Here is a 13785-nt window from a genome sequence, read left to right on the forward strand (position 1 = left end):
AATTGAAATTATTTTAGAGTAATTCACTATATAAGTAATACTCAAATTGACTAATGTGTTAATATTTACTGATATTTGTTGATAGGATTCTGTATTGTTCATTTTTAAATACATTATGTAGATGAATAGAATATAGTATACAAATCTAATCACTTTAATATTTTTCACATTTTTAAATTCTGATAAACCAAAATTTTGTGTTTCATAGAAAGATATGATCATACATAGAATCAGGCAAAGATAGAAAAACATAAACTGTGGTTTCTGAGAACTATTTTGTCTAAAACACAGTCATTTATAAGTTGAGTAATTTCTAAAATGCATATACTTTATATTGTTTATTCAAGTATTTGTAAAAGTATTTGCTTTAATCTTTGCAATTGAATTTTTTTTGTAGGACTGGAAGGAAAAGTATATAAACCATGATTATTCAAAGATTTTCACTGAAAATATAGTTGAACAGGTTTGTATTAATAATTATTATGATATGTAGACTTTTTTGCTGTATATTCCAGAATGGCATATTATTACTACAATACTGCTTTAGTGGGCGATGTTTTGAATGTGCAGAAATTACCCTTTTTATAAAAGGGTAAAATTTATATGGCTTGATTCCCAATTTTATAGCCTTAAGGATCATATAGTTATAAAACTGTAGAATGTGGAGATGAACAAAAATTTTAAGATCATGCGTTTTTTTAAAGCATGCTCTCAATGTCATAGCTTTCTTTTTGTTTTATTTTTTCTTTATTTTATTTTTTCCCCATTACCACTTATCCCCCATATACCCTCTTCCACCTCCACGCCCCCCACCTCATACCCTCCCCCTAGAATCACCACACTGTTCTGTGTGTCCATAAGTTAATGTTGTAGCTTTCCCAAACCACTAAAAATAAGGAGCCATTGGCAGATATCATTCAGTGAAAGTTTACCTTTGAAAGAAATTGGGCTCCAAGAATCTCTTCTCAGAGATGTCTTTTACAAAATGAACTCTGTTTTCTATTAGTAATATCCCAAACTATTGCTAATACCTTTTTTAGAGAATATAAGGAATCTTTGATTCTGAGTTATCTCTTTATTTTGTATACTATGAGAAAGAAAAATAAAATACTGCCAATTAAACTATGACACAATGTTTTCTAGTCCTTTAGAATTTTTTTATTTTATACATATTGAAAGAGTTGTTTTACACTTATTAATGAATAGATGTTATATGTCCTAGTGCACTGCATACATAATAACTTTTCATTTCTGTCACAAATTATAGTGTAAATCATTTTAAAAGACATTTTAAAGGGCAACTCAGTTCAGCAAATGCAATACCAACTAAATACATGTATGCAAAGGACACACAGATGTGCATATGTACTCACACAGGTGACGGTAGAATGGATGTTTTACCAAGCGCCATGGCATTAAAACTACATCACAGTGGCTGCTTGGCTTTGACTTTAAGACACATTTTTAATTTACTGATGTTAAAATGTAAAAAAAAACACCAAAGTCTCCTAAGTGTTAAAAATCCCCAAAACTAGTATCCTACCTAATAAAAGAGTAATATGCAAATTGACCGCACCTTCACTATGCCCAAGCCATGCCCACCAGTCAAGCTACGCCCACCAGCCAATCAGGGTGAGTATGCAAATTACCACAACCAAGATGGCGGTTAATTTGCATATCAAGACAGCATAGAAAGAAGCCAAGAGCTGCAGAGAAGCAAGCAAGCAGGGCGGAGGAGAAGGGAGGAGAGCAGGGCCAGGGGAGAAGGGAGGAGAGCAGGCAGGGCCAGGGGAGAAGGGAGGAAAGCAGGTGGGGTGGGGTAGAGTGCAGCAGGAAGCCCTATTGCAAGAATCTTCCTGCAACGGGAGCGCTAGTTGTTTATAATAGTAATGTCAATAATGTGGGACAGACCTCTTAAAAAGGACATCTAAGTGAGATAAATATTGAATATTCTGCCCTATTACTTTTAAAATGCTAGTTATTAGTTAAAAGACACAGAATGTTATTCTCTTAATGGTGATGCCATGCTTTGTAGCCTTGTCCAGATGTCTTTTGGTTTCCCATATTTTCTGAAAAAGCCTGTGATGAGTTGGTGGAAGAAATGGAGCATTATGGCCAGTGGTCTGGAGGGAAACATCATGTAAGTTGTAATTTCACACAGAAAACTGAAATGTGTATGTGGGGTTGGGGGAAGGGTAGGTATTTAGAGAATTTAGGGTGGATTTGTCCTTTTTGTTGTACATCTCTGAATAGACCTGAATAGTAGGCTAGCCAAGGCTGTCAGGAGAGCTGTGTTTAAGTCTAATTCTGCCATTACCTAATGAGTGTTTAACATTTGATCTCCCTGGGCCTCAGTTTCTCATTTATGCATGTAATTACATTGGTTAGTCTGTAAGGATCATGTCCCAGGCTAGAGATGGTGAGGTCATGTATGTCTTTACTGTGTGATGTTGTTCTTGAGGCCACTTTTTATTCTCTGCATTTTTACAGTGAGCTATAGTGAAAAATACTAAGTTTATCTGGTTGGTTATCAAAGCTTTTTGTATAAAATATAAGAAGGAATCTGAATGCCTTCAGTGTAAGTCAGTTTTTTATTTACATTCAGTGTCAAGGACTTGGCAGGAAGTCTCACTGTCAGTGGTTCAATGTGTTTCTTTTTTCTCTGAGAATTCTCACATGCCAGCTCCTTCCCAATACCAAGATATTTAAGTGGAATACTCTTGAATATTACTGCCTCTGTTAAATTACAAACCTCAGCTAGTTAGCTGACCAGGGATACAGAAGTTCAAAGAATGATGGAGAACTTGAAGTCAGCAGGTTGCAGGCAGGATAATGAAAACCTGTCATAGAAAGACTGGTGCCATAAAGTAGAAGTGAGAAACGAAGCAGGGAAAGCTTGTTTCTATGGTAGATAATCCAGCAAATTTATGCCCATCAAGCAGCTAACACTGCCTGAAGGGTCACTGTAAAAAACTCATTCTTTAGGAGGCTTGGGAGGGCTTTGGAAATTAACTTTATTTACTTTATAGTCAGATCTTAAATACACATTTGTAAAAATAATCTAAATGGAGCCACTTTAAAATGGAATTGGAGCTGCCACCCCAGAATCTTGCATATCTTATTCCGCAAATCTTTGGAATGTTAAAAGGGCAAAATAACCTTGGGCTAGACCCAAGAGTAGCATTGTATCCCAAACCATTGTGTGCAAAGATAACAAGAAAGAAGATGCTATGACTACCTGGACTGAAATTAAAAACATTGTTTATCATTAGCATCACTGTGCTAGCTTATTTGCACCTATAGAAATACTTCCTTCTATTGTAATTGTTCTCCTAGCCTTTCTCATGACTACCCACTGCTTTTGTTTCCTAATCAGAACACTATTTGGGTTTCTGTCTGAATCAGTGCTTTCTGAATAACTACTCTTTTGGATCTCAAATAAACACTTGTTACCTCTTACTTTGGCCTTTTTATTTTTGGGTTAACACATTAAATAAGTAGGACCAGAGTCTACTAAACTCTGTTATGTTTTGCTTCATGAATATATTTGCAAAGCCATTTTACCTAAGTTTTTCTTGATAGTTTTGCAGTTAAAGCAGATGGTGTGCCATAATTAAACTGTTAATTTCTTTATTACTAATGATCTTGGGGTTGAAAAAATTCCAAGATAGTATAAATGTGGATTGCTGTGGACCACACTTTATGATGTCCTTAATTTGTTTTTAGGATAGCCGTATATCTGGTGGTTATGAAAATGTCCCAACTGATGATATCCACATGAAGCAAATTGATCTGGAGAATGTTTGGCTTCATTTTATCCGGGAGTTTATTGCACCAGTTACACTGAAGGTCTTTGCAGGCTATTATACAAAGGTTGTTATTCTCTCATTCCTCCTGCCTACCTCTTACCAGTTTTTACACACATATGCTATTTTATGTTTTTATTGCTAAGCAAATCCATTCATTTACTTTGCCTTTTTAGGGATTTGCATTATTGAATTTTGTGGTAAAATACTCCCCTGACAGACAGCGTTCTCTTCGCCCTCATCATGATGCTTCTACGTTTACCATCAACATTGCACTCAATAATGTGGGAGAAGATTTTCAGGTAATTATGGGTTTTATTTTTTACATTTCTCAGTCATTACAAAAAGGCCTTAAACCCCCCTCCCTTTTTTTTAAGTTTCTTCTTATATGGCATAATTTGAATTTTGCCAATCTATATATATATAAAAGCCCAGCGACTGTTACAGCGGAACCACCGGAACGACCAGAATGACCAGTCGAACAGTCGCTATGATGCACACTGATAACCAAGGGCAGAAGCTTAACACAGGAGCTGCCCCCTGGTAGTCAGTGTGCTCCCACAGGGTGAGTGCCGCTCAGCCAGAAGCTGGGCTCATGGCTGGTGAGTACAGCTGCAGCGGGGGGAAGCCTCTCCTGACTCCGGGGCAGCAGGCACCCAGCCTGGTTTGGGCTCCTCTCTAGCCATCTGCCACTTGGTGCACTGCTATGTCCCTCCAGGGATGTCCACCTGCCAGTTTGTTCCTGATCCCCCCCCAGGATTTGACCTAAACCTGCAATCAGACATACCCCAAGGAGTCCCAGATTGAACTTGGGTGCTATGGGTGCTCCTGTAGAGCAAGCGATTACCATGGACGGGTTCCAAGTAAGCCCAATTTCAGCCTGCTTTTTTCTTAACTATGCAAATATAAGAACTTAGAGCACAACCCCTCTCAGAGCGGGCAGAAGCAGCCAAGACATTGGAGGGCCGGTGTCTGGGAGAAGGGGCATGGGAAGGAGTGTTGGGCGCAGGGCTACCTGGGGTTAGGGATAGGATTGGAATCTCTTTCTCCGTAAGCAGAGGAGAAAAGATAGGAACCACTGTTTTGGTGGCTGCACATGTCTCCCCCTGGAGCCCTGCGGCACGGCAGGTTTCCACGCTGTTTGCAAACATGACATTCTGCACACAAGTGCAGAGAAGGCGAGCCCGCACTGCCTCAGGAGTCTCTTCAGTGGGTCTCTCCCTCCGGGGAGCGGGGTTTCTTTGATGCAAATTACATGAGATCTGAATTCAAATGTGGAAGGCAGCGCCCCAGGACTGAGTTCCCAGAGGGAGACTGCACCCCGGTTGCCTTTGGGCAAAGGCACTGGGAACCATTCTTGACGTTGGGCACGTGTTCGCTAAACTGCAGGGCCCACGGAACTGTGCCAGTACCGGGCATAGTGAGCAGAGGAGGGAAAGGGGGGCAGACCTGCAGGGCCGCTCGCCTCCAGGGTCTGAGTGTTGGCCGCAGCTGGGAGGTGGCTGAGAGCAGTGCCTTGGGATTGAAGGGGAGACTTCAAGGGCTTCAGAAGCCCGCAAGTGAGCCCGGGGTTCGGGAGTTTGGGATAGTGCAGAGGTCGAAGGAGTACATACAAGCAGTCCCTGCACAGCAGCATCCCCTCCCAAGGTGTGCGTGATGGAGGCGGGAGGGTTGGAGGGAGGATCTGGGAGGGCCCATGGACTGCCCACTGGGGCACAGACCAGCAGGTGCAAGTGGGAAGACAGTTTGGCTCTCACTGAGCCCAGTTGGGCTGTTTAACCTAGGTGGCTTCCTGAAGGCTTTTGAAAAATCTCTTTCTTGGGAGCTTCCCCCCCTCCCCCCACCTCAGCAGCCGCAGAGTCACCACCGGGGCCGTCCAATCTCTCCCCATACCCAGTGGGATTGAGTCTGGTGTGCAGCAGGGCAGAACACCCGGAGCCACTGGTTGCTGGTGGGGGTGGGGCGTGGACGCCTTGGAGCTGGACCACCAGGCCCCCAGCGTGCTCTCTGCCTGGAGGCGTCCTGCTGCAGACCTCAGACCCCATTAACTGGATCAGTGGCGGGGTGGAAAGCTACCCGGGAGGGTGAGGAAATGAAACTTGGGGCGAGTACCACAGGTGCAGTCCCCGTGACCTCCCCCTCCCGGGATAATGCTGTGCTCCCTAACCTCCCACACCCAGAGATAAATGTGGATTCGCAAAGAGGCAGGCCCCGAGGAGCTTCAGCTGGGGGACTAGAGAAGTTACTCACTTCTGACACCCCCACCCTTTGCTTTAAGGCTGCATTCTCCTTCCCTAATACATGTTTCGTGAAGTACAGGATGGTTTGTGTTTAGACATGCATAAAACGTGGGGAAAGCAAAGTTTTTTGTATTTTAGAATAAAATAGTCTGGAGTCTTTGGGGGGTTTCTCTATCCTTCTCTCTCTCTCTCTCTCTCTCTCTCTCTCTCTCTCTCTCTCTCACACACACACACACACACACACACACACACACACACATACACACACATACACACACACACACACACAAACGCACACACACTCCTTCCTCCCCTTTTCCCTGGCCTGGCAAATCTTCACGCAGAAAGTTAACCCTAGCTCCTCAGAACCCACCCTCACTGGAGTGGCCTCTGTTTTGTTTTGTTTTGTTTTTTCTCTCACAAGGTTTTTTTCTAACCTCTAAACTGACAGTTGGACATTCCCCGAGGGGTCCTGGATCGCGAGTGACTATGTCATAGCTTATAAACGGCTACATCCCACACACAGTTAAACAAGGAAGGTGGCTTTTGCAATATTTGAAAAAGATCTGTGGCTGTTTGGTCCTAATTCATCAGAAGAACCTCCAAACTGTCCACATCCTGTTTATTCCACATGGGGATGAACATGCGTTCCTATATATTGGGTACAGTCTCTTAGATTTAAAAATTAAAACCTGGCAAGGCTACTCTAAAACTGAAAAAAACAGGATGATGCAGCGATGACGTGCATGAACTCTGGCTTGCACATTTTTTGGTCAGCCCTGATTCTGACACATAACTGTGTGACAAATCCAATTATTTAACTTCTCTCTGCTTCAGTTTTTCCACCCATAAGATGGGGAAAATGGCACTACTGCCTCAGAAGGATCATGTTATGTATTACTTTTTATACTCAGGGCAAAAACATGTAGCTGCCCATACAACAGCAAGATGCCTTTCACCTGTATGAAAAGTATGATCACTGGTGTTTGAGACATCCTGGATTGCAAGAGGGCACAGGCCAGGCTGAGGGACACCCCCCTCCCTGCACAAATTTCGTGCACTGGGCCTCTAGGGATAAAATATTAAACATAATAGAATGATACATTTATTTGTTTTATCTCTTTTAGGGAGGTGGATGCAAATTTCTACGATACAATTGCTCTATTGAATCACCAAGAAAAGGCTGGAGCTTTATGCACCCAGGGAGACTCACACATCTACATGAAGGGCTTCCTGTTAAAAATGGAACAAGATACATTGCAGTGTCTTTTATAGATCCCTAAGTTATTCACTTTCCTTTGAATCACTGCTCCTTTTGGAATGGATGACTGGCATGAACATGTTTGAAGTTACTTGAGAAGATGAGAGGAATATTTAAGTAACATCACCAGAACAACTTCACTTTGGGCCAAACATTTGAAAACCTTATAAAAAATTGATATATCATAATGTCTGCTCTGAGCCTTAAAATACAGATTGAAGAAGAAAAGAAAGGAAAAATATTAAAAGCAAATATTTATTTCTTTGCCTTATTGTCTCTGAGAATAATGACAATTTTTCTGAATATGTGTTTCAGTTGGTAAAATATTCAGGTACAAATGCATCATTGACAAATGAGTAGTATTTTCTTATTTAACAATACCTGGGAAGAATTTTATTTATCATCATGTAGATAAGATGGCTATAAGTGAAAATTGGTAATTTTTTAAATGTTGGAAAACTGGAATTCTCACTGAATTTTTGTGCAATTGTGTAAGTACTTTTTTTGACCTCCTGTGTAGGTATGTTTTACAGTACTTCCTGATGGAATATAAAGAACAGTATTGCACAATGTTTGTCCTTAAGAAATTTAGTACAAAATTAAGTTGCTTATCCAGTTGGAAGCCTTTTTGTTTAGATTGTTAAATTTTTTTTACACTTGTATTAGAAATAAAATCCTGTGTTTCTTCAGATGAATTTTTTCAAGGTGGATTATATTACGTAGATATTAGATTTAGAAAAGCAAACCTTTCCATTTCTAAGTATTGACTTAAGATCACTGACTATCCTTAAGTAAAAGAGGTTATTGTTTTTTAATTCTAGAAAATAATGAGGATTACTTTTTCTTTGAGATGAGTAGCAGCATTTTATGATTAAAAAAAAATTTTAAGTACTTGAATTTTATATCAGGAAAATAAGTTAGTGAGCCTTTCTTTTGCTCTTTGCCCCCCTCTTTATTCTCTTTTTAGGGAGAATTACTCACTTTTTTGTCTTCCCAGCATGGTCTCTATTTTATCCTTCTTACTCTTTTTATTAGCTTTTTAAAATCGCACTTTGAAATAATTTCCCTCCACAAAAGAATTTGTGCCTTGATTTTCAGCATTTCTCTGAGTGAGGTTTAAATATCCTTAGTGTAGCTACTGTGTTTAATTTAAAGGCTAAACTTGAGAAAAAGTTCTAAGTCATGGTACCAAAGTTCATTTTTCTAACACCATGTGTTAGAAAATTCTGAAAAATAAAATAATTTAAAATAAGTTTCTATTGTTTTATTTATTATTGGTGAATAAGTAGCTTAAGAAGATACTTATAATTGAGGAGCCTGAAAGAATATCTGAAGATAATAGGCTATGACTTTTCATTTTGCTTGGTAAATTTACTGCTATCATAACTTAATGAAAATTCAATTTATTTAATTACAAGTGGAATTAATATCTTCAATCTCAGAATGACTAGGAGTTTGATCTAACTTATTTTACAAGTGAGGAAATAGAGATATATATTATTTCATTCATTTTTCTATATATTTTTTATTTTATTGATTTTAGATAGAAGGGGGGAGAAAAGGAGAGAGAGAAACATTGATTTGTTGTTCCACTCATGTATGCATTCATTGATTGCCTCTTGTATGTGCCCTGACTGGAGATCAAACCCACAACCTGGGCATATGGGGACAATGCTCTAACCAACTGAGCTACCTGGCCAGGGCTCAATACATATTTTATTTATTCAATTGTGTTTTTCAAGTTTCTACTATAGGCCAGGAACTATTATAAGCATTGAGGATGTGGTGAGGAGTAAGGTGTTACAATTACTGGGAGATGCACATAGGAAATAAGGGTTCTCCCTCTTTTCTTCATAGCATTTAATACCTAGAGTAAATTCCTCCTATCCATGAAGTTCATTGAGGAGACATTTTAGTAATGATTTGTGGTTTATATTTAGTACTAGAGGCCCGGTGCACAAAATTCATGCACGGGGGTGGGGAGGTTGTCCCTCAGCCCAGCCTGCACCCTCTCCAATATGGGACCCCTCAAGGGATATCCGACTGCCCGATCCACCAGGATCGGGTCTAAACGGGCAGTCGGACATCCCTCTCACAATCCAGGAATGCTGGCTCCCAACTGCTCGCCTGCCTGCCTTCCTGATTACCCCTAACCTGCTTCTGCCTACCAGCCTGATCACCCCATAACCACTCCCCTGCCAGCCTGATTGATGTCTAACTGCTCCCTTGCCAGCCTGTTTGCCCCCAACTTCCCTCCTCTGCCGTCCTGGTCATCCCTAACTGCTCTCCCCTGCAGGCTTGATCGCCCCCAAATGCCCTCCCTTGCAGGCCTTGTCCCTCCCAACTGCCCTCCCCTGCTGGCCATCTTGTGGCGGCCATCTTGTGTCCACATGGGGGCAGGATCTTTGACCACATGGGGGCAGCCATCTTGTTTGTTGGAGTGATGGTCAATATGCATATTACTCTTTTATTTGATAGGATAGAGGCCTGGTGCACGGGTGGGGGCCAGCTGGTTTGCCCTGAAGGGTGTCCCAGACCAGGGTCAGGGTTCCCTTGGGACATGGGGTGGCCTGGGCGAGGGGCCTGTGGTGGTTTGCAGGCCAGCCATGCCCCCCAGCAACCCAAGCGGAGGCTTTGGTATCTGGGATTTATTTATCTTCTACAATTGAAACTTTGTAGCCCAGAGCAGAGCCAAGCCTTCTGCTCGCTCCGTGGCTGCAGCCATTTTTGTTGGGATTTATTTATCTTCTATAATTGAAACTTTGTAGCCTTAAGCGGAGGCCTGGGCCCACCAGGATGTGCAGAAAGCTTGGTTTCCTCCATCGCCAGGGAAACCCAAGTCTTCCTCCTGCTCTCTCTGTGCTGCAGCCATCTTGATTGGGTTAATTTGCATACTCACTCCTGACTGGCTGATGGGCGTGGCTAATGGGTGTATCAGAGTGATGGTTAATTTGCATATTACTCTTTTATTAGATAGGATACTTTAGGGATGGTATTCCAAATATGTAACAGCTGGTATGTTATGGATGCTACCCAGTCACGACAGACTCAAACCCACAACCTGGGCATATGGGGACAATGCTCTAACCAACTGAGCTACCTGGCAAGGGCTCAATACATATTTTATTTATTCAATTGTGTTTTTCAAGTTTCTACTGTAGGCCAGGAACTATTATAAGCATTGAGGATGTGGTGAGGAGTAAGGTGTTACAATTACTGGGAGATGCACATATAAAAACGGATAGAATTCTACTAATGCAAGCCAGCATACTGTGCCTGTAGCACATTTCAGAGGACAGATGTACCAGGTCCTGGTTCTTTTTAGAGGTGGCATCCATGGGTGCTGACCTTTATTCACTATTTTAATCACATGCAATGTTTCCAGAATTTGGATGGAGTTGGTCAGCTGGGTGCACTTTTTATTTTCCTTCTCATTCCAGATTTAATGAAATAATACATGTACTTTTTAAAAGAAAAATTCATGATTAGTGAGGGAAAGTGAGAAATTCCCATAAGTAGATCAGGAAATTTGAAAGATGGAAAAGAGACAGTAGTGGATGGATGGAGAAAGCTACAGCTTGAAACTTGCTCAACTTGGGCAACCATCAATCTGTACTGTGTTTTCATGAGTTCACATTGTTTAGCTTCTACATATAAATGAGAAAGCATACAGTACTTGCCTTTGTCTGACTTACTTCACTCAACAACACCCTCAAAGTTCATCTATGTTGTCACAAATGGCAGTATTTCTTTCTTTTTAAAAAAAATTTTAAAAATATTTTTATTGGTTTCAGAAAGGAAGGGAGAGGGAGATAGAAACATCAATGATGAGAGAGAATCATCAACCAGCTGCCTCCTGCACACCCCCACTGGGGATCGAGCCCACAACCTGGGCATGTTCCCTGACCTAGAATCAAACTGTGATCTCCTGGTTCATAGGTTGACACTCAACCACCGAACCACACCGGGACAGGCTGTTTTTCCTTCTTTTTTATGGTTGACTAATACACCAATGTGTGTGTGTGTGTGTGTGTGTGTGTGTGTGTGTGTGTGTGGTATAACTTCTTTACCCATTCATCCATCAGTGGACACTTAAGTTGTTTTCATGTCTTGGTTATTATAAGTAACTAGAGGCCTGGTTCACAAAAGTTCGTGCACTGGGGGAGGGTTCCTCAGCCCAGCCTGCCCCCTCTCACAGTGTGGGAGCCCTCAGGGGATGTCCTACTGATGGCTTAGGCCTGGGGATTGGGCCTAAGTCGCAGTCTGGCCTCCCTCTGCGGGAGGCGACCGGGCTGATCAGGGGAAGGCACCACCCCTATCACCCCGCTGCTGCTGCCACTGCCAGCCACAGTGGCTGCAAGGCCTGAGCCCCAGGCCTCGCAGCCACCGGGGCTCACAGCTGCCTGAGCCCACGGCTGCCTGAGCCCCAGATGATGTGACATTTGTCTTTCTCAGATTGGCTTATCTCATGTAGCATAATATTCCCCAGGTCCATCCATGCTGTCCCAAAAGGCTAAGAGATTCCTCTTTTTTACAGCTGCATAGTATTCCATTGTGTAAGTGTCTCACAGTTTTTTATCCATTCATCTACTGATGGGCATTTGGGCTGTATCCAAATCTTAGCTATTGTAAATAATGTTGTATGAACATATAGGGGTTTATATATTCAGAAAGTTTGGTGTTTAGGGGTTTTTTAGGATATATTCCCAGAAGTGAGATCACTGGGTCAAACAGAAGTTCCATTTTTAATTTTTGAGGAAACTCCATACTGTTTTGTATAGTAGCTGCACCAGTCTGCGCTCCCACCAGCAGTGTACTAGTGTTCCCTTTACTCCACATCCTCACTAGCAATTGTTTGTTGATTTTTTAATAATAGCCATTCTGATAGGTGTGAGGTGATATCTCATTGTCATTTTAATATGCATTTCTCTGATGATTAGTGACTTTGACATTTTCCCATATGTCTCTTGGCCCATTGTATGTCCTCTTTGGAGAAATGTATATTCAGGTACTGTGCCACTTTTTAATTTGATTGTCATCCTTTTGTTGAGTTGTATGAGTACTTTATATATTTTGGATATTAACCCCTTATCAGATATATCATTGGCAAATATGTTCTCCTATACTGTGTGTTCCCTTTTCATTTTGATTTTTTTTTTTGCTGTGCAGAAGCCTTTTATTTTGATGAAGTCCCATCTGTTTATTTTCTCCTTAGTTTCCTTTGCTGAGTCTAGGAGATGTATTGGCAAAACTTCTGCTATGTAAGATGTCTGAGATGTTACTGCCTATGTTTTCTTCTAAGATTTTTATGGTTTCATGCCTTACATTTAAGTCTTTTATCCACCTTGAAGTTATTCTTATGTATGGTGTAAGTTGTTGGTCTAGTTTCATCTTTTTGCATGTGTCTATTACAACACCATTTGTTGAAGAGACTATCTTTACTCCATGGTATGTTCTTGCCACTTTTGTCAAGTATTAATTGACTACAATGATGTGGGTGAATTTCTGGGATCTCTGTTCTGATCCATTGGTTTATTCGCCTGTTCTTGTGCCAGTACCAGGCTGTTTTGGTTATATGGCTTTGTAGTATAATTTGACATCTGGTATTGTGATTCCTCCAACTTTGTTCTTCTTTCTCAAGATTGCTGCAGCTATTTGGAGTCTTTTATGGTTCTATATAAGTTTTTGGAGTATTTGCTCTAGTTTTGTGAAGTATGCCATTGATATTTTATTTTTTTTTATTTTTTTATATATTTTATTGATCTTTTACAGAGAGGAAGAGAGAGGGATAGAGAGTTAGAAACATCGATGAGAGAGAAACATCAATCAGCTGCCTCTTGCACACCCCCTACTGGAGATGTGCCCGCAACCAAGGTACATGCCCTTGACTGGAATCGAACCCGGGACTTCTCAGTCCGCAGGCCGACGCTCTATCCACTGAGCCAAACCGGTTTTGGCTGCCATTGATATTTTAATAGCGATGTGTTGGATCTATCGATTCCTTTGGGTCATTTAGACATTTTAATGATGTTAATTCTTCTAATCCATAAACATGGTGTACATATCCATTTGATTGTATCTTCATCTATTTCTTTTTTCAATGTCCTATAGTTCTCTAAGTATAAGTCTTTTACCTCCTTGGTTAAGTTTTCTCCTAAGTATCTTAATTTTTTGTTGTTGCAGTGGTAAATGGGATTTTTTTTTTTTTTTTAGTTTCTCTTTCTGAGAATTATTGGTCTATAACAATGTTATCAATTTCTGGATGTTCATTTTGTATCCTGCTACCTTGATGAATTCATTTGTTAAGTCTAGTAGTTTCCTGGTGGAGTCTTTAGGGTTTTCTATGTACAATATCATGTCACCTACTAATAATGACAGTTTTACTTCCTCCTGTCCAATTTGGATGTCTTTTACTTTTTCTTCTTATCTGATCATTATGGCTAGGACTTCCAGTACTGTTTTGAACAAGAGTAGTGAA

General features: G+C 40.9%; 1 protein-coding gene across 2 annotated transcripts in view; it reads left to right on the forward strand.

Moving 5' to 3' along the window:
• PLOD2 (procollagen-lysine,2-oxoglutarate 5-dioxygenase 2) overlaps nt 1-8553 on the forward strand; it is a 253440-nt gene extending 244887 nt beyond the window's left edge. For both annotated transcript variants that reach the window (XM_054714121.1, XM_054714122.1), the window contains 5 exons: nt 398-463; nt 2036-2140; nt 3727-3873; nt 3983-4108; nt 7174-8553. In XM_054714121.1, the coding sequence (XP_054570096.1) occupies nt 398-463; nt 2036-2140; nt 3727-3873; nt 3983-4108; nt 7174-7329 (600 nt within the window). In that variant the 3' untranslated portion in view covers nt 7330-8553. The remainder of the gene's footprint in view (nt 1-397; nt 464-2035; nt 2141-3726; nt 3874-3982; nt 4109-7173) is intronic.
• Nucleotides 8554-13785: the final 5232 nt, after the last annotated feature.

This window comes from Eptesicus fuscus, chromosome 3, assembly GCF_027574615.1.
Source record: "Eptesicus fuscus isolate TK198812 chromosome 3, DD_ASM_mEF_20220401, whole genome shotgun sequence".
In the NCBI taxonomy this organism is placed as follows: Eukaryota; Metazoa; Chordata; class Mammalia; order Chiroptera; family Vespertilionidae; genus Eptesicus; species Eptesicus fuscus.